Raw genomic sequence first — 24,163 nt, forward strand, 5'->3', positions numbered from 1 at the left:
CAAACCATTATTAAACGTGCAAACTAATGAATAATCCAGTGCTTTACTGCACACAATCCTATCACATTGCTAATAGCCATAAGTGGGTGACAGTGGTTAGCACTGCTCCCTCACAGCACCAGGGTTCGATTCCAGCCTTGTCTGACTGTCTGAGTGGAGTTTGCACGTTCTCCCCGTGACTGCGTGGGTTTCCTCTGGGTGCTCCAGTTTCCTCCCACAGTCCAAAGATGTGCAGGTTAGATGGATAGGCCATGCTAATTGCCTTTTAGTGTCCAAAGATGTGCAGGTTAGATGGGGTTACAGGGATAAGGTGGGGGAGTGGCATGGGTAGGGTGCTCATATAAATGGTTGGTGCAGACTCGGTGAGCTGAAAAACCTATAGGGATTCTGTGGATTCAAAATACAGAAGACCATCCGGTACAGGTGATAATCAAGAATGAAATAATTGGGCCCCAAAGAAATCTCATCTGACAGGCCTTAATATGATAACATTTACACCCGTTTACAATTGGTAGGAATGTGGATTAAAATAAAGAAAACAGCTGGTCACTTTGCCAACTGAAATTGTGTGAACGGTTATTTGGACAATAGAATTTCATAATTTTAAATCATTTCTATCATAAAACCGATATTATTCTAATATGAAAAAAGGCTCAGCTTTTATGTCTTTCATTGTATTTGTATTTCTTCTAGTTTGGGGAGGGATAGAACGTAGGGTGTCCTTATATGCTGATGACCTGTTGTTATAAGTGTTGGAACCGAGTTTGTCAATAGGGGGAATATTAGAGCTGCTTCGGGAGTTTGGGTCTTTCTCGGGGTACAAATTAAATCTAGACAAGAGTGAATATTTAGTGGTGTCTCGGCTGGGGGGGGGGGGGGGGGGGGGGGGGGGGGCATTCCGTAGGGCAGGGACTCACTTTAGATACCTGGGGAGTGCAGGTTGCTCGTGATTGGGGAGGGGTTCCGTAGGTACATTTCTAGTTTGGTGGGGACGATGAAAGCTGATCTGGCAAGGTGGGATGGTCTCCCTCTGTCACTGGCGGTTTGGGTACAGGCGGTTAAAATGAACGCGTTGCTGCGATTTCTGTTTATTTTCCAATGCCTGCCGATTCACCTGCCAAAGGCATTTTTTACAGAGATTGAAGGGATGGTTACCTCATTCATATGGGGAGGAAAGGTGGCCAGAATTAGAAAGGTGCTATTACAGAGAGGAAAGCAGGCAGGGGGTTTGGGTCTTCCGAATCTGATGTATTATTACTGGGCGGCAAATGTGGAGAAAGTATGGAGCTCTGTCAGAGAGGTTGACTCCCAGTGGATCAGAATGGAGGAGTGTTTGTGTAGGGGGACGGGATTGAAGGCACTAGCAACAGCACCACTCCAGACGGCCCCGGGGAAATACTCAGGGAGTCCGGTAGTAATAGTTTTGTTGAGAATTCAGAGGCAGTTTCGCTAGCACTTCGGGTTGGGGGCAGGGTCACGGGAAATGCCGATTCGGGGTAACCATAGATTTGAGCCAGGGAAGTGGAATGGAAATTTTCGGAGGTGGGAGGAGAAAGGAATTAGGGCACTAAAAGATTTGTTTCTTGGGAGCCAGTTTGCGGGATTGAAGGAGCTGGGAGCGAAGTATGTGCTGGAGCAGGGGGGAAATATTTAGATACATGAATGTTCGAAACTTTGCCAGAAAGGAGATACAGAGCTTCCCGGTAGAGCCGGCCTCCACATTGTTGGAGGAGGTGCTGACGACAGGGGGACTGGAGTAGGGGGTAATGTTAGTGGTTTACGGGGCTATTTTGGAAGAGAAGTCACTGCTGGGTGGGATCAAGGCAAAGTGGGAGAAAGAGTTGGGAGAGGGTCTGGAGGAGGGGTTCTGGTGTGAGGTGCTCTGGAGGGTGAACGCCTCCACCTCGTGTGAGAGGTTGGGGCTGATACAGCTGAAGGTGGTGTATAGAGCACACCTTACAAGGGCGAGGATGAGCCAACTCTTTGAGGAGGTAGAAGATGTGTGCGAGCGTTGCGGAGGGGCGCAAACCACGTTCATATGTTCTGGTCCTGTCCAAAGCTGGAGGATTACTGGAAGGAAGTTTTTAGGGTGATCTCTAAAGTGGTGCACATGAAACTGGACCCGGGCCCTCGGGGGGGCCATATTCGGGGTGTCGGACCAGCTGGGATTGGAAATGGGTGTGGACGCAGATGTTGTAGCCTTTGCCTCGTTGATCGCCCGAAGGCAGATCCTGTTGGGATGGAGATCAACCTCTCCACCCTGTGCCCTGGCATGGCGGGAGGATCTGCCAGAATTCTTGACTATTGAGAAGGTCAAATTTGAACTGAGGGGAAGGGTGGAGGGGTTCTACAATTCATGGGCGTTATTCATTATGCACTTTCGAGAATTTGATTACATCGAACATTTTTGGGGGGGGGGTTGGCAGGATTGGGGGGAGGGGGACTGGATATGTGTTAATGGTGACAATGGGGGATTCCTGATTCCTTTTTGTTATTTGTTTATGTTAACATGCGGGCTGCAGTTTGGGGGGAGGATGGGATTGTTGTTATTGCTACGGGGATTGACATTGCATTCATTACTGATTATTGTTTAGTGTTGGTGGGTGCAAAGTTGGGATAAAATGTGAAAAAGGAGAATAAAAATATATTTTTTAAAAAGTATTTGTATTTATTCACACCAGACAGCATCTTAGTAAAATTATGTTCCAAATTCATTGGAGGATGACATGAGCTTGCTTGTTCTGCCATATCATGAAGAATGTTTTCAATAGACCACTGGCATGATCTCAGCCGAGAATGCGAACTTGAATAAAGCTTGGCCAGGAGCATGTTATGAGTTACTAACTTAACATGAGTTATAAATGGGAGTCATGATGGACTGAAAATTAATAACTGACTGGTAACAATATCTTAAATGAACACCGCAGTCACAACCAGTTTTCTGCAAGGCTTTGTTTTGTTTATATGCTTACTAATGTTTTTAAAATGTACGTAAAAATTCACTGTTAAAATTAAAACATGGATCAAAATTAACTCAATGACTGAGATTTTCTATTAAGACGGCAATTAAATAAAAAGGCCTTGTTGATGAAGTGAACCATGCAATAATTTAAAATCTTACCAACTGGGGTGTTGTTTGGTACGTGTTCCATTTCCTGTACAATGTTTATGTCCAAAAGTTCGAATGAAAGCAAGTCCTGAAATATTGAGATGACAAAATTACAATGGTTCCTTACCAGTTATAGTGCTCTCAAACTTGGCAAGTTTTAGAATTTAGACCCAGTCACTTGGGCAAGAGCAGGTGAATCTGCTGGTTTAGGAGCAGAAACTTCTACTTGCCCTCTGAATTAGTTTATAATATGCAAGCCATACAGATACATGTAGTCAATTCAGCAAGGAACAAATCATAAAAATCAGAAATACACATATTCTGTGCAGTCCAGGTTTTATAGCACAAGGTGTATGTATACCTGTGCAGTCAGAAGGTCTATAGATGGCACCATTGTGTAAAAGTCCCTAATTTGGTCTTTTCGCTGCAGTTTGGGCAATGCTATGATTGCTGTTTTTGCAGACTCTGCTTCTTCAAGATCTGGCACAATTGGCTGCTTCTCGGTCTCGAATGTCAAGGAAACTTCTTTCTAAAAGAATAAAATTATAACTTTTATCCATCTTGGAGAAACTACTATCTCCTTAGCATTTAACAAAAAGGAAATTGGGAGAGGGACATGAAAGGACACTGGCAGGTAAAATAAAGGAAAATCTTAATTTGTTTAAGAAGTACATCAAGGATAAAAAGATAACTTGGGAAAGAGTAGGGCCCATTAAGGACCACAGGGTAATATGCGTGGGTAACCGGACGATGTAGGTAGGGCTCTAATTCACTCGAGAGAGGGACAGTGTGGGTACAGAAATCAGGGAGAAGGACTGTAATAAAATTAAAGAGATTAGCATAGACAGAGAGGAGGTTCTGAGTGGTCTGGCAGGCTTGAAAGTAGGCAAATCTCCAAGGCCAGATGAAATGTATCCCAGGCTGTTGAGTGAGGCAAGGGGTGCGTGCTGGCAATAAATTCCAACTCCTCTCTAACCCCAGGAGGTACCGAAGGACTGGAGGATAGTCAATTTATTCAAGAAGGGAGGAAGGGATAAACTAGGAAACTACAGGCCAGTCAGTCTAACCTCAGTGGTGGGGAAACTATTGGAAGCAATTCTGAGGAACAGAATTAATCTCAATTGGCGAGGCAGGAATTAATCAAGAACAGTCAGCATGGTTTTGTCAAGGGGAGGTCATGTCTGACCAACTTGATTGAATGTTTTGAAGAGGTGACCAGGTGTGTAGATGAGAAAAATGCATTTGGCGTCATCTACCTGGACTTCAGCAAGGCTTTTGATAAGGCCCACATGGGAGACAGATAGCAAAGATGAGAGCTCACAGGATCCAGGGAAATTTGGCAAATTGGATCCAGAACTGGCTGAGTTGTAGGAAGCAAAGGGTGATGGTCAAGCGGTGTTTTTCTGACTGGAAGCCTGTGCCCAGTGGGGTCCCGCAAGGATCAGTGTTGGGGCCCTTGCTGTTTATGGTTTATATAAATGATTTAGATATGAATCTGGGAGGGTTGATCAGTAAGTTTGCAAATGAAATGAAAATTGGTGGGGTGGTAAATAGTGAGGAGGATAATCTTTAATTACAGGATAGTTAGGTAATTTGGACATTCTGAATTCTCCCTCGGTGTACCCAAACAGGCACCGGAGTGTGGCGACTAGGGGCTTTTCTCAGTAACTTAATTGCAGTGTTAATATAAGCCTACTTGTGACAATAAAGATTTTAAAAATATAGATGTGGTCAGATGGGCTGATCAATGGCAAATGGAATTCAATCCGAATAAGTGTGAGGTGACGCATGTGGGCAGGGCAACAAGGCAAAGACAGGACCCTGGGAAGCACCGAGGATCAAAGGGATCTTGGTGTGCATGTACACCGGTCCCTTAAGGTAGCAGAGCACTTGATTACAGTGGTTATAAAGGCATATGGTACACTTGCCTTTATTAGCCAAGGCAGAGATTTTAAGTACAGGGAGGTTATGCTGGAACTGTACAAAACGTTTGTGAGGTCACAGCTAGAGTATTGTGTGCAGTCCTGGAATCCACATTGTAGGAGGGATGTGACAGCACCAGAAAGGGTGCAGAAGAGATTTATCAGGATGTTGCCTGAGCTGGAGAGTTTTAGTTGTGAAGAACGATCGGATTGTTTTCCTTGGAACAGAGGAGATCGAGGGGTGGGGGACATGATATAGATGTATAAAATTATGAGGGCATAAAGTAGACAGGAAGAAACTTTTTCCTTTGGTGGAGAGATCAAAGACCAGGGGGCATAGATTTAAGGTAAGGGACAGGAGGTTCAGAGCGGATGTGAAAAAAAGCTTTTCTACCCAGAGGGTGGTAGGAGACTGAAACTCCCTGCCTGAAAGGGTGGTGGAGGCAGAGATCCTCATACCATTTAAGAAGCATTTAGATGTGCACTTGTGATCCCAAGGCATTCAAGGCTATGGGCCAAGTGTTGGGAATGTGATTAAAATAGTTGGTTGGTTGTGTTTGACCAGTGCAGACTCGACGGACAAGGGCCTTTTCTGTGCTGTATGACTCTATGACTATGACAAACGTTTCTAGTTTTAGCCGTCCTCTGAAGCTCTGGATCAATCTTTTGGTTCTGTTCTCAATCACAAGTGCTTCAATATTTCCCTCATGTCTCAGTGACAAGAAACAGAACCCAGTATTTAAATTGCGGCTTGTCCAACATACTGCACCGCTTAAACATTACTAATCCCACTCGTATGCTACTCCTTTGCATCTATAGTCCACTTGTTTACTTGATTGCTGCTCCGCACTTTAACCATGGAGTCTACTGATATGCCCACATCTCTTCCAACCTCAGCCGTAGCTATTTCATGATCATCCATGGGATGGATCCATTTTTTTCCTTATCCACCATACCACAAAAATTAAATACAATGGTATAGAAAATAAACTACAAGACTGATTCCAAAGCTAAAGTGACAGGTATGGGGAAAAATTAAAGCAGTTTAAAAGGGGGGAGGAAATCCAGAAGTATTTCCTTATTGTTCTGTACAATAAAATATTAATTTCACCCAAATTTATTTTTTAGAAATGCCAATTCCATCACCATGGAGACCTGGAGCTGTTACATAAAACTTAAAAACAAACATTAGGTGAAATTATAATTGTCATCCATGAAAAGGCTACCACTTCAAATAAAAAATTTGAGACTTTCTTCTTGGAGTTTTGCAAAGATATAATCCATACCAAGAAAGTAGGACCAAAGACTATGAAGTAAAATTAGTAAAAAGTAAATTTAAACACGACAGGGAAAATTGCTTTACTCAGTGGGATTGGTCAGCTAAACAACATGGAAGAGACTGACATTATTCAAAATTATAATTGGTGTCATCATTGGACTAATGCACTGATGAGATTTGATGGCCAATTTTTTATCCTATATTTCCCTTAAGTTCTTGCTGACACTTTGGAGCGATTGAAGATCAGAGGACTAAACTCTGCAGCAGGACTGAGTTAACTCTGAAGGATACAAGGTTGAGAAACATGGCATTACAAAAAACAAATGTGTCCTTGGAAAGGATGGGGCTTGTAAACCTTAACTTCTGTTAATGGACACATTAGACTACAGAAATCGGGTTAGTGCTTGCCTTAGCAACAAACTGGTAGACTCCATTTCTAAAAAATAAAATAAAGCTAAGGCTCTCATACAGGTCACAAGAGTCCAACGTAATGCCTGGACGGTATAGAATTACCTCATCACCGTTGATTGCAGCAAGGATTAGGAGATAGAAAAATGTGTGTTGATTTTGCACAATGTCAGATTTGGAATCAGCTGCAATGCGCACATGTTGGAATTGCCTGCAAACACTCAAGGGCTTGGGTTTTATGAATGGGATTATTTGAAGGGGTCGGACATTTGTCTTTAGAGCGAAAATCCCTGACCTCAGGCACATTTCTGGCCTCAAGTTAGTTAGAACGCAGGAGGCAGGCTCTTCCACCTCCACTAGGAACTTACACCAGACAGGATAGAGACTCAATGTTGGGCGAAGAGAATGGCCACTGATCTGAAAGATGAAAATCTTTTGGGGGTCCACATGTTTACAGCAGTTAATGTGGCTCGTGCATGGCTATGCTCTGGAATCAATGCACACAAGGTCCTCAACATTCAAATCCCATGGCCACTTCCACGAACCATAGAATGCTGGACGCTACTTCCATTCAGGGCCAATTTACTTTGGATGCACCTGACCACAGGAAATTGAGGTGGAGGAGGGGAAGAGAGAGGTAGGATGTAACAAGACATGGTAGGTCACATGCCTGTCCCAGATCTATTAAAAATAAAATCTGCAGATAATTTAAGCCCCATGATTTATTTAACTAAGTGGCCATTTCTTCTTGTTAATCACTGGAATGTGCTGACATGACCTCAAATCTTAAGTAGGAAGAAGAAAATCAGAAAAGGTGGAAAAAATTTCACTTTCTAAGAAAAAAAATTGAAATGTTGGATAATTAGCAGATTAAGTACAGCACTCTCATCTCTCCAAAACATGTATTTATAGTTATACCACTGTGTTTGCTGCTTCCACTTCTGGATCAGGAACAACATGCTGCTCCTCAGTCCTTGCTGTCAAGGGAGCCTCGTCCTGAAGAAGAAAATTCTAACTATATTAATCTGCAGCAAATTCAACTAATTCATCCTCATTTACTGAAATAATTTTTACAGATTTACCTGAGCCAGTAGAAATCTCCCATTCAAAGGAATTGCTGAATTAATCAATCTCAGTCAAGATGATAGCAGAAACTCTATTAGCCTGTATAAGATGGACTAATCATCTTTCTCCTTGTCCAAAATTAGACAAGAGATAATTAGACAAATGGACACACGGGTGAGATGGTGGAGGGTGGCATATGTCTATAAAACTGCAGAGGTTTCTGCACAATATTTGCCAATGTGGAAACATCACTTGCAAACCTAAACTGCACATTGCCCAGCAGTGAGTATATGAGCTATATGAACAGGAGCAGTGCACTCAGGCGTAAAACAGAGTTCAGATATTCCAATTACAGGAACAATTTAAAAACCACCACTTCTTCACAGTAACAAGGAAGTCCTGACACCTCACGGCGCCAAGGACCCGGGTTCGATCCCAGCCCACTGTCCGTATGGAGTTTGCACATTATCCCCCTGTCTGCGTGGGTCTCACCCCCACAGCCCAAAAACATGCGGGGTAGGTGGATTGGCCACACTAAATTGCCCCTTAATTGGAGAAACGAAAAAAAAAGGCCTGACAAACCAAGTATTTTGCTGTTATGTTTATTTGAACAGGCCATAACTAAATTATGCTTTTTGACAAACATGAGTGCTTTCTTTGCTTATGCAATGTTTGAAAAAGTATCACTTCATACAATTTAATTATCCAAATTCAGAAAACACAATTTAACTACAAAGAAATAATCTACAGTGGCTTCAATATTTGCTTCTTTCAACCTACCTGATTGCCAGGAAATCTGGTCTTGATAGAGCTAAAAAGGGAATCGTCATTCCCATCCAGAGCTTCATTGAGTAATGGGGTGTCAATAATAATGCTGCACCATACTCTAGGCCCAAATTGTTCGCCTTTATGAGTCAAACGCCAATGAGAAGTGTAGGTGCCTTCAAAGGTGGGTGCAATAAATTCTACTGACACAATACCAATGTCTCCTGGTTGTAGGAATGGAACAGAAACTTCTTTTTTTGCAGGGAAAGCCAGGATGAGGTTGCCCCACATAAACTGGAGCTGTCAAAACATGAAAAGAATAAATGTAGTTAATTTCAATATTTTAAAAATTAGAGCAAGGTAAGTCGGAACATAGAATCCCTACAGTTAAGAAGGAGGTCATTCAGCTCATCGAGTTTGCACCAACCCTTGGAAAGAGCACCTGGCATTGGTCTAGGCACCCACCCTACCCCCATAACCCTACCTGACCTTCTGGATTCTAAGGGGCCAATCCACATTAGCATGGCCTATCCTGCGCATCTTTGGACTGTGGGAAGAAACCGGAGCACCCGGAGGAAACCCATGCACACACGAGGAGAAAGTGCAAACTCCACACAGTCACGCGAGGCCAGAATTGAACCTGGGTCCCTGGCGCTGTGAGGCAACAATGCTAACCACTGTGCGACCGTGCCGCCTTGATTTATATTAATAAATGATTTCCCAATCTCCCTTTACACAAGCCATCTGACAACTGGGCAAGGCTTTCCAGGTTTTAACTGCTGACAACATTGACCTGGAACAATAAGCATAAAGACACTTATCTGGGTGCTAGAGACATGGTCAAAGAAATTTGTGAGTAATTACTTTGGCATTACCTCGTTTTGCGATTGACTTCCAGTAGCTCGAGAATAAACAGAGGTCTGTGTAGAAAAAACTCCATGTCCACCTTCATTTTTTAATGATCATGGATCTAACATGTCCATAATAAAGTTTTTTTGAAAATAATTTTTCCCCATGCTCTCTAATTTTGCAGGCTTCTTATATAGATTCATTGCATTTGTCTCAACTTCCTCGTCTAAATGTGTCCTCCAATTCGGTCGGTTTTATTGTTAAGTTTCAAAATAGATTTCATCTTTCAATTTGTTTGTACAAACTAAACCTTCAATTAATTCCTTTGTGCCTATATATATTTAATTGCACTTGATTTATTCACTTTCCACATTCTGAAGTATTTTCCATCAGTCTATTACAAAACCAGAATTTTCCGGCAGAAGATAAGTAGGCTGCCCTTTCAAGGGCTAGTGTCGATTTGATGGGCCGAATGGCCTCCTTCTGCACTATAAATTCTATGATCTAAATTGCCCCTTAATTGGGAAAAAAAAGAATTGGGTACTCTAAATTTATTGAAAAAAAGAACTCATTGATATGACAGATTATTAGATGTTGCCAACTGTCGTAATGGAGTTTTAGGTTATCAATTTACAGCCTCAAAAACAAAAAACTTTCATGACAACTCTTTCATGGCCATATCAGTCAGCTATCAATGCAAACAAACAGTGAAATGATTGCTGAATTGTAACAAAGCAAAAACAACTATTAACTTTTGTGGCAGATGTCCAATTAGCATTGCCCATGTTCTTCATTCTCCAGTGTTTGATAAATTTGATTCCCGGCTGAAGATGTGTACCATCAGGGAAATTCTCGTCCACAAACTCAGCTCCCAACATTGAAATAACAGGCCTGCAAAATAAAATAAAAATTACCAGCAACAATCAAACAAAAAACACAAATAAAAGGAATATAAAACAAGAATATTTTATACTCTTTCTACCGTGAATCTAACATAAGAACATAAGAACTAGGAGCAGGAGTAGGCCACCTGGCCTCTCGGGCCTGCTCCACCATTCAATGAGATCATGGCTGATCTTTTCTGGACTCAGCTCCACTTTCCGGCCTGAACACCATAACCCTTAATCCCTTTATTCTTCAAAAAACTATCTATCTTTATCTTAAAAACATTTAATGAAGGAGCTTCTACTGCTTCACTGGGCAAGGAATTCCATAGATTCACAACCCTTTGGGTGAAGAAGTTCCTCCTAAACTCAGTCCTAAATCTACTTCCCCTTATTTTGAAGCTATGCCCCCTAGTTCTGCTTTCAACCGTCAGTGGAAACAACCTGCCCGCATCTATCTTATCTATTCCCTTCATAATTTTATATGTTTCTATAAGATCCCCCCATATCCTTCTAAATTCCAACGAGTACAGTCCCAGTCTACTCAACCGCTCCTCGTAATCCAACCCCTTCAGCTCTGGGATTAACCTAGTGAATCTCCTCTGCACACCCTCCAGTACCAGTACGTCCTTTCTCAAGTAAGGAGACCAAAACTGAACACAATACTCCAGGTGTGGCCTCACTAACACCTTATACAATTGCAGCATAACCTCCCTAGTCGTAAACTCCATCCCTCTGCAATGAAGGACAAAATTCCATTTGTCTTCTTAATCACCTGTTGCACCTGTAAACCAACTTTTTGCGACTCATGCACAAGCACACCCAGGTCTCTCTGCACAGCAGCATGTTTTAATATTTTATCATTTAAATAATAATCCCTTTTGCTGTTATTCCTACCAAAATGGATAACCTCACATTTGTCAACATTGTATTCCATCTGCCAGACCCTAGCCCATTCACTTAGCCTATCCAAATCCCTCTGCAGACTTCCAGTATCCTCTGCACTTTTTGCTTTACCACTCATTTTAGCGTCGTCTGCAAACTTGGACACATTGCCCTTGGTCCCCAACTCCAAATCATCGATGTCAATTGCGAACAATTGCGGGCCCAACACTGATCCGAGGGACACCACTAGCTACTGATTGCCAACCAGAGAAACACCCATTAATCCCCACTCTTTGCTTTCTATTAATTAACCAATCCTCTATCCATGCTACTACTTTCCCCTTAATGCCATGCATCTTTATCTTATGCAGCAACCTTTTGTGTGGCACCTTGTCAAAGGCTTTCTGGAAATCCAGATATACACATCCATTGGCTCCCCGTTATCTACAGCACTGGTAATGTCCTCAAAAAATTCCACTAAATTAGTTAGGCACGACCTGCCCTTTATGAACCCATGCTGCGTCTGTCCAATGGGACAATTTCCGTCCAGATGCCTCGCTATTTCTTCCTCGATGATAGATTCCAGCGTCTTCCCTACTACCGAAGTTAAGCTCACTGGCCTATAGTTACCCGCTTTCTGCCTACCTCCTTTTTTAAACAGTGGTGTCACGTTTGCTAATTTCCAATCCGCCGGGATCACCCCAGAGTCTAGTGAATTTTGGTGAATTAACAACCGAACACATCCAAAAACTGCACTTTCTTGAATCTCAACGATCTTTAGCGCAGGAAGTACCTGTCCGGAGCCAACACGACCTGAGCCTACAGAGGTGAGGCAGTGGCATAGTGGTATTGTCGCTGGACTATAATCCAGAGACCCAGAGTCATGCTCTGGGGACCCAGGTGTGAATTCCGGCACGGCAGATGGTGGCATTTGAAATCAATAAATATAAAAATAAAAAATTTGGAATTAAAAGTCTCATGACGACCATGAAAACATTGTCGAATGTCGTAAAAACGAATCTGGTTCATTAATGTTCTTTAGGGATAGAAATCTGTCGTCCTTACCTGGTCTGGCCTACATGTGACTCCAGATTCACAGCAATGTGGTTGACTCTTAAGTGCCCTCAGGGATGGGCAATAAATGCTGGACCAGCCAACGACGCCCACATCCCATAAACGAATAAATAAAAAAAGACCTCACCAACTGCACCTGACCTTTAGTGCCCAAAGTCTTGTTGTTCGTCTGCACTTTACCTTTTTTTGTAGAGAACATGTCAAAAAGACGATCAGATAATCTTATGGCTAACCATCAGAAAAGGAACCATAATTTGTTCCAATTGCTAAGAAAGCAGAGTTGTTGCCAAAACTTGACCATGGTACATCCCTGAGACCATTGAATGAGGTGTAGGGGATGTGCATGCTAGGTTGATTGGCCACGCTAAATTGCCCCTTAATTGGAAAAAATGAATTGGGTACTCTAAAACATAATACAGGCTTATCATTTATGCATTGTTAAAATATTCTATGGTCTTTATATTATACTGCATCCTATACAGCAAGTTCAAATTTCTGGACAACATAAGGGACAGCAAAATTATAGGTAATAGTCAAACATTGAAAAACAGGGTAAGAATGTTTAAAAATAGTGCAATGGTACCCAAAGTGTCAACGATCCTCGACTTACACTGTGGAAGATGTGCGCTGAACTCCTTTGTGTTCCTGTATCGGTTCATTCAAATGTTCCACAAGATGTACGCCATTCCATTGCAGATGTTTTTTCTGCAGTTTTAGTTGTTTTTTAATCTCCTTAAACTCTGCTTTGCGTTGCCTCTTCTCAGATCGCAGTCTTTGCTTTTCTGCTTTCAAAAAGGTTTTATCTATTTGTTTCTGCAGCCTATCAAAAGTTGAAAATGTATATTTCAGAAGATTTGAATAATATGATCAACCTAATATTGCCCTGAGGAAAAGAAAAATGCTGAATATGATAGAGACGTTATAGGAACATGCTAAATGGCCAAACCACCTTGAATACAATGATAAAGCAAGAGAAAGGGCGAGAGACCGCGAGAGGGGGGGCGGGGGCGAGGGACCGCGAGAGGGGCGCGGGGGCGAGGGACCGCGAGAGGGGCGAGGGACCGCGAGAGGGGCGCAGGGGCGAGGGACCGCGAGAGGGGCGAGGGACCGCGAGAGGGGCGCGGGGGCGAGGGACCGCGAGAGGGGCGCGGGGGCGAGGGACCGCGAGAGGGGCGCGGGGGCGAGGGACCGCGAGAGGGGCGCGGGGGCGAGGGACCGCGAGAGGGGCGCGGGGGCGAGGGACCGCGAGAGGGGCGCGGGGGCGAGGGACCGCGAGAGGGGCGCGGGGGCGAGGGACCGCGAGAGGGGCGCGGGGGCGAGGGACCGCGAGAGGGGCGCGGGGGGCGAGGGACCGCGAGAGGGGCGGGGGGCGAGGGACCGCGAGAGGGGCGCGGGGGCGAGGGACCGCGAGAGGGGCGCGGGGGCGAGGGACCGCGAGAGGGGCGCGGGACGGCGAGGGACCGCGAGAGGGGCGCGGGACGGCGAGGGACCGCGAGAGGGGCGCGGGACCGCGAGGGACCGCGAGAGGGGCGCGGGACGGCGCGGGACCGCGAGAGGGGCGCGGGACCGCGAGAGGGGCGCGGGACCGCGAGGGACCGCGAGGGCGAGGGACCGCAAGAGGGGCGCGGGGGCGAGGGACCGCGAGAGGGGCGCGGGGGCGAGGGACCGCAAGAGGGGCGAGGGAGCGAGAGGGGGGGCGAGGGAGCGAGAGGGGGGGCGAGGGAGCGAGAGGGGGGACGAGGGAGCGAGAGGGGGGGCGAGGGAGCGAGAGGGGGGGCGAGGGAGCGAGAGGGGGGGGCGAGGGAGCGAGAGGGGGGGGCGAGGGAGCGAGAGGGGGGGCGAGGGAGCGAGAGGGGGGGCGAGGGAGCGAGAGGGGGGGCGAGGGAGCGAGAGGGGGGGCGAGGGAGCGAGAGGGGGGGCAAGGGAGCGAGAGGGGGGGCGAGGGAGCGAGAGGGGGGGCGAGGGAGCGAGAGGGGGGGCGAGGGAGCGAGAGGGGGGGCGAGGGAGCGAGAGGGGGGGCGAGGGAGCGAGAGGGGGGGCGAGGGAGCGAGAGGGGGGGCGAGGGAGCGAGAGGGGGGGCGAGGGAGCGAGAGGGGGGCGAGGGAGCGAGAGGGGGGCGAGGGAGCGAGAGGGGGCGGCGAGGGAGCGAGAGGGGAGGCGAGGGAGCGAGAGGGGAGGCGTGGGAGCGAGAGGGGAGGCGTGGGAGCGAGAGGGGAGGCGTGGGAGCGAGAGGGGAGGCGAGGGAGCGAGAGGGGAGGCGAGGGAGCGAGAGGGGAGGCGAGGGAGCGAGAGGGGGGGCGAGGGAGCGAGAGGGGGGGCGAGGGAGCGAGAGGGGGGGGCGAGGGAGCGAGAGGGGGGGGCGAGGGAGCGAGAGGGGGGGGCGAGGGAGCGATAGGTGGGGAGCGAGGGAGACGGGCCGAGAGAGGGGGGAGGGAGACGGGCCGAGAGAGGGGGGAGGGAGGCGGGCCGAGAGAGGGGGGAGGGAGGCGGGCCGAGAGAGGGGGGAGGGAGGCGGGCCGAGAGAGGGGGGAGGGAGACGGGCCGAGAGAGGGGGGAGGGAGACGGGCCGAGAGAGGGGGGAGGGAGACGGGCCGAGAGAGGGGGGAGGGAGGCGGGCCGAGAGAGGGGGGAGGGAGGCGGGCCGAGAGAGGGGGGAGGGAGGCGGGCCGAGAGAGGGGGGAGGGAGGCGGGCCGAGAGAGGGGGGAGGGAGGCGGGCCGAGAGAGGGGGGAGGGAGGCGGGCCGAGAGAGGGGGGAGGGAGGCGGGCCGAGAGAGGGGGGAGGGAGGCGGGCCGAGAGAGGGGGGAGGGAGGCGGGCCGAGAGAGGGGGGAGGGAGGCGGGCCGAGAGAGGGGGGAGGGAGGCGGGCCGAGAGAGGGGGGAGGGAGGCGGGCCGAGAGAGGGGGGAGGGAGGCGGGCCGAGAGAGGGGGGAGGGAGGCGGGCCGAGAGAGGGGGGAGGGAGGCGGGCCGAGAGAGGGGGGAGGGAGGCGGGCCGAGAGAGGGGGGAGGGAGGCGGGCCGAGAGAGGGGGGAGGGAGGCGGGCCGAGAGAGGGGGGAGGGAGGCGGGCCGAGAGAGGGGGGAGGGAGGCGGGCCGAGAGAGGGGGGAGGGAGGCGGGCCGAGAGAGGGGGGAGGGAGGCGGGCCGAGAGAGGGGGGAGGGAGGCGGGCCGAGAGAGGGGGGAGGGAGGCGGGCCGAGAGAGGGGGGAGGGAGGCGGGCCGAGAGAGGGGGGAGGGAGGCGGGCCGAGAGAGGGGGGAGGGAGGCGGGCCGAGAGAGGGGGGAGGGAGGCGGGCCGAGAGAGGGGGGAGGGAGGCGGGCCGAGAGAGGGGGGAGGGAGGCGGGCCGAGAGAGGGGGGAGGGAGGCGGGCCGAGAGAGGGGAGAGGGAGACGGGCCGAGAGAGGGGGGAGGGAGACGGGCCGAGAGAGGGGGGAGGGAGACGGGCCGAGAGAGGGGGGAGGGAGACGGGCCGAGAGAGGGGGGAGGGAGACGGGCCGAGAGAGGGGGGAGGGAGACGGGCCGAGAGAGGGGGGAGGGAGACGGGCCGAGAGAGGGGGGAGGGAGACGGGCCGAGAGAGGGGGGAGGGAGACGGGCCGAGAGAGGGGGGAGGGAGACGGGCCGAGAGAGGGGGGAGGGAGACGGGCCGAGAGAGGGGGGAGGGAGACGGGCCGAGAGAGGGGGGAGGGAGACGGGCCGAGAGAGGGGGGAGGGAGACGGGCCGAGAGAGGGGGGAGGGAGACGGGCCGAGAGAGGGGGGAGGGAGACGGGCCGAGAGAGGGGGGAGGGAGACGGGCCGAGAGAGGGGGGAGGGAGACGGGCCGAGAGAGGGGGGAGGGAGACGGGCCGAGAGAGGGGGGAGGGAGACGGGCCGAGAGAGGGGGGAGGGAGACGGGCCGAGAGAGGGGGGAGGGAGACGGGCCGAGAGAGGGGGGAGGGAGACGGGCCGAGAGAGGGGGGAGGGAGACGGGCCGAGAGAGGGGGGAGGGAGACGGGCCGAGAGAGGGGGGAGGGAGACGGGCCGAGAGAGGGGGGAGGGAGACGGGCCGAGAGAGGGGGGAGGGAGACGGGCCGAGAGAGGGGGGAGGGAGACGGGCCGAGAGAGGGGGGAGGGAGACGGGCCGAGAGAGGGGGGAGGGAGACGGGCCGAGAGAGGGGGGAGGGAGACGGGCCGAGAGAGGGGGGAGGGAGACAGGCCGAGAGAGGGGGGAGGGAGACAGGCCGAGAGAGGGGGGAGGGAGACGGGCCGTGAGAGGGGGGAGGGAGACGGGCCGTGAGAGGGGGGAGGGAGACGGGCCGTGAGAGGGGGGAGGGAGACGGGCCGTGAGAGGGGGGAGGGAGACGGGCCGGGACTCTGGGTCTCTGGATTATAGTCGAGCGACAATACCACTATGCCCCTGCCTCACCTCTGTAGGCTCAGGTCGTGTTGGCTCCGGACAGGTACTTCCTGCGCTAAAGATCGTTGAGGTTCAAGAAAGTACAGTTTTTGGATGTGTTCGGTTGTTAATTCACCAAAATTCACTAGACTCTGGGGTGGTCCCGGCGGATTGGAAATTAGCAAACGTGACACCACTGTTTAAAAAAGGAGGTAGGCAGAAAGTGGGTAATTATAGGCCAGTGAGCTTAACTTCGGTAGTTGGGATGATGCTGGAATTTATCATCAAGGAAGAAATAGCGAGGCATCTGGATGGAAATTGTCCCATTGGGCAGACGCAGCATGGGTTCATAAAGGGCAGGTCGTACCTAACTGAGTTAGTGGAATTTTATGAGGACATTACCAGTGCGGTAGATAAAGGGGAGCCAATGGATGTGGTTTGTCTGGATTTCCAGAAAGCCTTTGACAAGGTGCCACACAAAAGGTTGCTGCATAAGATAAAGATGCATGGCATTAAGGGGAAAGTAGTAGCATGGATAGAGGATTGGTTAATTAATAGAAAGCAAAGAGTGGGGATTAATGGGCGTTTCTCTGGTTGTCAATCAGTAGCTAGCGGTGTCCCTCAGGGATCAGTGTTGGGCCCACAATTGACACAGATGATTTGGAGTTGGGGACCAAGGGCAATGTGTCCAAGTTTGCAGACGACACTAAGATGAGTGGTAAAGCAAAAAGTGCAGAGGATATTGGAAGTCTGCAGAGGGATTTGGATAGGCTAAGTGAATGGGCTAGGGTCTGGCAGATGGAATACAATGTTGACAAATGTGAGGTTATCCATTTTGGTAGGAATAACAGCAAAAGGGATTATTATTTAAATGATAAAATATTAAAACATGCTGCTGGGCAGAGAGACCTGGGTGTGCTAGTGCATGAGTTGCAAAAAGTTGGTTTGCAGGTGCAACAGGCGATTAAGAAGGCAAATGGAATTTTGTCCTTCATTGCTAGAGGGATGGAGTTTACGACTAGGGAGGTTATGCTGCAATTGTATAAGGTGTTAGTGAGGCCACACCTGGAGTATTGTGTTCAGTTTTGGTCTCCTTACTTGAGAAGGAACGTACTGGCACTGGAGGGTGTGCAGAGGAGATTCACTAGGTTAATCCCAGAGCTGAAGGGGTTGGATTATGAGGAGAGGTTGAGTGGACTGGGACTGTACTCGTTGGAATTTAGAAGGATGAGGGGGGGGGGGGGATCTTATAGAAACATATAAGATTATGAAGGGAATAGATAGGATAGATGCGGGCAGGTTGTTTCCACTGGCGATTGAAAGCAGAACTAGGTGGCACAGCCTCAAAATAAGGGGAAGTAGGTTTAGGACTGAGTTTAGGAGGAACCTCTTCACCCAAAGGGTTGTGAATCTATGGAATTCCTTGCCCAGTGAAGCAGTAGAGGCTCCTTCATTAAATGTTTTTAAGATAAAGATTGTTTTTTGAAGAATAAAGGGATTAAGGTTCTGGTGTTCAGGCCGGAAAGTGGAGCTGGGTCCACAAAAGATCAGCCATGATCTCATTGAATGGTGGAGGAGGCTCGTGGGGCCAGATGGCCTACTCCTGCTCCTAGTTCTCATGTAAAACGTTAGCTCTTTTCTCTTCCTACAAACCTGCTGAGATTTTCCAGCATTTTCTCTATCGTTTCAGATTCCAGCATCCGCAGTAATTTGCTTTTATTAATTTGGTTTTGTAATATTGATTGAGGGATAAGTATCTTCAAAATAGAGCCATGAAATCCCTTACATTTATTGGAGAAGGCAGGCAGGCATTGTTTTAACATCTACCCCAAAAGGTGACATTTCGGACACTGCAGGTTTCCCTCTCTAGTGAGGGAACCACAGCTGTAAGCATAGATCTCCATGCTGAAGCTCTGGAGTGGGTTTTCTACTCCTCACCTGCTGACTCAGAGGTCAATGTATTACCCACAAGGCCACAGCTGACACCGAAGAATAAAATTTACTCAATATATTTGAGTGTTTTTAGGTTTACAAGCTGGTTATAAAGTCAATCCAGAAAGTCTTGTAAACAATATATATTTTGGGGAAGATTCCTTCAGAAATGGCGTTATACACATATTGATACATTCATGAACAATGGACAGAAACCTATATGGACAGCACTCTGGGCACGAGAAGCAAAGCATCGCACTCCAACACTGCCAAATACAGCACAAATTTGATTTACAGGATTCCATATTCCTGAAATGATCAGCTCTTGTTTTCAACTACAAAAATTTGCTGTCACTTCAACTACACCAAACTAATTCTGGATGTTAACATGTAAACGTTACAACACAGAAACATAGCCATTCAGCTAAACCGGGCCATGCTGGTATTCATTACTCTCCATGCGAGTAAAGTTCCCTCATCACATTTACCTGCTTTGTTTTTATTTCCCTTAATCCCCTATCCAATCTAATCTTTGCAATTAACAGCCCCTTCCTCAGCCGCCATTCATGAAAGTGAATTTCAGTCTCACAACTTGAGGGCGCTTTTCCGGCTCCAAATGTTCACATTTAATATTTTATCTATAACCCCTCATTCTTTTTTTATTATTTAAATTTTTTAAAAATAAATTTAGAGTACGCAATAATTTTCTAATTAAGGGGCAATTTAGCGTGGCCAATCCACCTAACCTGAACATCTTTGGGTTGTGGTGGTGAAACCCACGCAGACAATGGGAGAACGTGCAAACTCCACACGGACAGTGACCCAGGGCCGGGAATCGAACCCGGGTCCTCAGCGCCGTGAGGCAGCAATGCTAACCACTGCGCCACCGTGCTGCCCTTAACCCCTCATTCTTGATCGTTTGCAGCAGGTAAGCAGTTTGTTCACATCTACCTCTCCCGTCTTGTCATAATTTTCAACACTTCAATCCTATTGTTCTATAATGAAAATGAACCCAATTTGCAAGTCCTTCTTTGTATTTTACATGAATAGGATGGGAATAGAGGGATATAATCCCCGGAAAAACAGGGTTTTTTTAGTTCAGACACAAGCATGGTTGGTCCAGGCTTGGAGGGCCGAATGGCCTGCTCCCGTGCTGTAATTTTCTTTGTTCTTTGTAATGTACTTCTTCATAACCAGGCTGAATCCATGTGAAGGGAAATTCTAGAATGCTAATGTAAGTGAGGATTGACATTACCTTGCTTGTTCTGCTACACCAGGGGTAACAAACTGTGTTGGTGTTGGTGTGATCTCAGACGAAGATGTTGAAGGTTTTCTCAGCTTTAGTAATGGGTGGTTACGATCATGCCTATAGTTGCTAGCTTCACAGGCCTCACAAACGGTGTATGTGGGGCAAATGCTATGAAAATAAATTGACATTACACTCAATTTTATTTTACAGACATGCATACTTAATGTTCAAAATACTCAATGACTAAGCCTCTAATATAAAAAAAGGTTAAATGTTATGATTACTTTTTCCTTGCGAACTCATTCCAGTAAAACACATAACAGTGCTAATTTGTTACATTTTTATACTAACTTTGCGAGAAGAATCTTTCCTAATCACTGCCATTTACAAAAATCCTCAGGATTCACCCGAGGAAGGAACTGCGCTCCGAAAGATAGTGATTCGAAACAAACCTGTTGGACTTTAACCTGGTGTTGTAAGACTTCTTACTGATTTACAAAATAACCTTTGTAAGTACGCAATCATTTGCATTTATTTTAAATTTTGGTCACCTCACGCTTCCCATAAGCAAGTCTCAATAAGAATAGAAAAGGCCCAAGCGTAACCAGAGTGTTAGTCGATAACAGAAAATAAGTTTCAATATCTGCAAATAGTAATCATAAATAATAATTACAAACAAGATTTTTTACCATTGGCGCAGGAAAAAGAAACTTCCAAAGATCAAGTTAAAGGTTTTCACGTGCATGTAATAAAAGGTATTTTCAGCAGGATATTTCTGTGAAATTACATTACCTCCCTGTATTTTCTGAGATGCAATAAAGACCAATTATGTTACACAGCTGGTAAGGGCAAGAAATGGCTTTGATCTTCCCCTGATGCAAACAGTGCACTGTCATGCGGATCAAGAATCATTCAAGTTCCTGCCACTACCATGGTACAACTACACACCGCTTCCGCTTTGCGTGTTCCACTACATATAATTGGAGTTATGTTCAAAAGGTTTCCAAAATAAGTACCCAAACAGCCACCATGGATACATCACGTTCATTGTTGATGAACAAAGTCAGCTCATTTCAGACAAATGCTCCACAAGTTTCGTCAAAGACCAAAAATCACTTTGTACTAACATGTAACTTGGGACTGGACTTTGTTGGGCTGATGGAGACCCTGATGTTGGGCCAGAAAGCTGGGGACAACCTCATTCCACCCCAGGCTCGATTTAATGTCCATCTTGTGGGTAATGAGCTGCACTCCCATCCCTTCAAAGGCCAATTGGAGAGCTTCCAGCAGTACCATTGGGAATGCTGACCGCTGCTCGGACTGCAGCTAGCTGAGAGAATGGTCACTGCCCTTGTAGAAAGCTAAGTGAGGGCAGAGAGTCACGAGAGTCAGTCAGGGAGGCCTCAGCAAGGGTTGGACCAGGCGGTCCTTCCCTCATAGCAGAAGGCCCACTCACTGCTGGTAAAATGCCGGTTGTGGGTGCAGTAAAGAGCCCTTAATTGGCACTCAACCCTCATTTTCTAGCCCCCTGCCCCACCAATCCTGCTCTTGTAGGCCCCAATAAAATTCAGCCTTGGTGTGCAAAGTAGGTGCTAAGTCAAATGACTGAAGCAAAGCACAGCAAGAATTCCTCCTGTAGATGTTCTGGTGTGACACTGCTTTGTTTCTGTCTGGATTTAGACTACAATTACAAAAGAACTGCAATGTTGATGCAAACCAAAACCTTTGCATACTGATGCTTCAGTTACAGTATAAATCTTGTGTTTAATGTGGCTGCAAAAATACCTGCATGGCAGAATAGCAGATTCACAAACCAGGTATTTAACCGCAACTATTTAGACTTATTTACATATACTGATTCTAAAAGTTGACAGTCAGGCTGCCATACGATACAAGAGAACTATAGAAAGGTTACGGCACAGAAAAGGCCACGCAGTCCATCGCACCTGAGCAAGCCGAAAAAAGAGGAAAAAAAAACAAGAAACTAGCTGCTCATTTTAATCCAACTCTCCAGAACCTGGTCTGTAGCCTTGCAGGTTGCAGCACTTCAGTTGCACATCCAGGTACCTTTTAAATGGATTGAGTGCTTCCAGATGCAATGAATTCCAGATGCCCATCACCCTGAGAGTGAAAAAATTCCTCATGTCCCTCCTAATCCTTCTACCAATCAGCTTAAATCCATGCCCTCTGTTAATTGACCTCTCAGCTAGGGGGGAAAACATATTTTCCGTCTACCTTATCTAAGCCCCTAATAATTTTGTACATCTCAATTAAGTCGCCCCGAGCCTCCTGTTGTAAGGAAAATAACCCCAGCCTATCCAATCTTTCCTCATAGCTGCAATTTTCAATCCCTGGCAACATGCTTGAAAATCTCCTCTGCAATTATATTCTTCCTACGTGGTGATCAGAACTGTACACAAAACTCCAGATGTGGCCTAACCAGCGTTTTATACAGTTCCAGCATTGCATCCCTGCTTTTGTATTCAATACCTCACCCAATAAAAGAAAGCATTCCATGTGCTTTCTTAACCACATGTCCTGCCACCTTCAGGGACCTGTGGACATACACTCCAAGGTGCCTCACTTCCTCTACCCCTCTCAACATGCTGCCATTTATTCAATATGCCCTTACTTTGTTTGCTCTCCTTAAAAGCGTTACCTCACACTTCTATTTGCCACTTTTCCTCCCACTCTACCAAACCATTGATATCATTCCGGAGTCGACAGCTATCCTCTTCACTATCAACTACACGGCCAATTTTTGTGTCATCTGCAAATTTCCCAATCATGCTGACCATATTTAAGTCCAAATAATTAATAAATACAACAAATAACAAAGGCCCTGTGGAACGGTAAAACCGCTTTCCATTCATAAAAACATCCATTGAGCTGCTGAGCCAGTTTTGGACCCAGCTCGCTACCATCTCCTGCATTTCCCATGGCCCAAACTGCTTCATGAAAATTTCAGTTTTAAGTTGTTTAATTTCAGTATTTAGGAGGAGTTAGCCATCTGAATCTAAAGTCTGACTCAGCAAATATGCCTAAACAACTGACAGAACAAAATTAAGGAGCTTTCATCTCATAAATTAACAAAAGATGCTGAACCATACAGCTGTTGGAAGAAACAGGCCCAGATACTTTGAGGGTGAAATTCATCTTGAGTGGCAGCACAGAACAGTGTTAACAAATTGGCCACCTATTTTACATTCATTTTGCACCATCTCCAAAATGAATTGCATTTCTACAATATTGAGTTGACGCAAACTAAACAAAACTAGGGACACAATATAATTTATACTTTACATTACCTGCACTGGTAGCGTACTCCAAGAATACGAGACAGACAGTTGCTACAAGCCATGAGCCAATCATAGTAGCCAATCTGTGTTGTGTGGACCTCTGGAACCTGAACTGGTGCCGCCGCTGGGGCACTGAATGGGTCACCCACATGTTGCTGAATGCTCATCTTCTCAAAGAAGTCGCAACAAATCTGGTCAACTGTTTCTTTCACGAATTTATCTTTGAACTGAAATTAGAATGCACATCAGCAGAAGGCCAAATAGAATCATCAATGCAAGAGATTAAAATATGGCTGTAAAACTTAGGGGAAGACCAATGAGCCCGCATGCCATCAGTGGATCTTCACGCAGTTTATTGGAAAATCATGGGTGTTTTTGTTTGTGTCGGTGAAGAAAGTAATGGGTAAAGCAATGGGATTCCAACCTCTAATGCCTTTGGTAATGCCGTAGCTCAAATGTTCTGCCCCTTTCTCTTATATTGTTACTTGTTTACGTTCAATTCTGGAACGTGATACTGGAGTAAGTCTTCACTCTAATCTTAGATTTAGTTACAAGTGAAAAGTGATAAACAGACCTCCTAACTCAATCGCATTACAGTTACTGTAAGTGGCTCGTTATCTGTGCTCAAGTGAAGCCCCAATACCCTCCACCTGCATATATTTAAACACAACTGACATAAAATTAAGTTTACATGTAAACACAATAGCAAACAAAGGTTTAAGGAGAAAATGAGCACTGGATAATGTTGTGCATTTACAAAGCAACAGACACATCTGAGATTAATGGAAGGATAGTAGTGTTTCTATGAAGTATGAAATTTCCATATATTCAATTTATTTTGCATTGAGGAACAGGAATAACTTCTGTGATAACATTTAGTCAGCCAATAATCCGTCTGATAAGAATGGTAAACAGGCCATTGGTTAAAGAACACCAATATGCTGCCTGACCTGCTGAGCATTTTCTGTTTTTCAGAGTTCTAGTACCCGCAGTAAAAAATCCCTACAGATGCTGCCAGACCTGCTGAGATTTTCCAGCATTTTCTCTTCTGCAGTATATTAATTTATTTTGT

General features: G+C 47.2%; 1 protein-coding gene across 4 annotated transcripts in view; it reads right to left on the reverse strand.

Moving 5' to 3' along the window:
- Positions 1-24,163, reverse strand: part of nbr1a (NBR1 autophagy cargo receptor a) — a 73,438-nt gene that overhangs the window by 31,628 nt on the left and 17,647 nt on the right. For 3 of the 4 annotated variants that reach the window (XM_072487272.1, XM_072487271.1, XM_072487270.1), the window contains 8 exons: positions 23,101-23,318; positions 19,799-19,960; positions 12,851-13,060; positions 10,150-10,288; positions 8,564-8,848; positions 7,637-7,714; positions 3,471-3,638; positions 3,122-3,197 (listed from right to left, as the gene is read on the reverse strand). In XM_072487272.1, the coding sequence (XP_072343373.1) occupies positions 3,122-3,197; positions 3,471-3,638; positions 7,637-7,714; positions 8,564-8,848; positions 10,150-10,288; positions 12,851-13,060; positions 19,799-19,960; positions 23,101-23,318 (1,336 nt within the window). The remainder of the gene's footprint in view (positions 1-3,121; positions 3,198-3,470; positions 3,639-7,636; positions 7,715-8,563; positions 8,849-10,149; positions 10,289-12,850; positions 13,061-19,798; positions 19,961-23,100; positions 23,319-24,163) is intronic. The other variant, XM_072487273.1, reaches the window with a different exon arrangement.

The sequence above is a fragment of the Scyliorhinus torazame genome, chromosome 21, assembly GCF_047496885.1.
Source record: "Scyliorhinus torazame isolate Kashiwa2021f chromosome 21, sScyTor2.1, whole genome shotgun sequence".
NCBI lineage: Eukaryota > Metazoa > Chordata > Chondrichthyes > Carcharhiniformes > Scyliorhinidae > Scyliorhinus > Scyliorhinus torazame.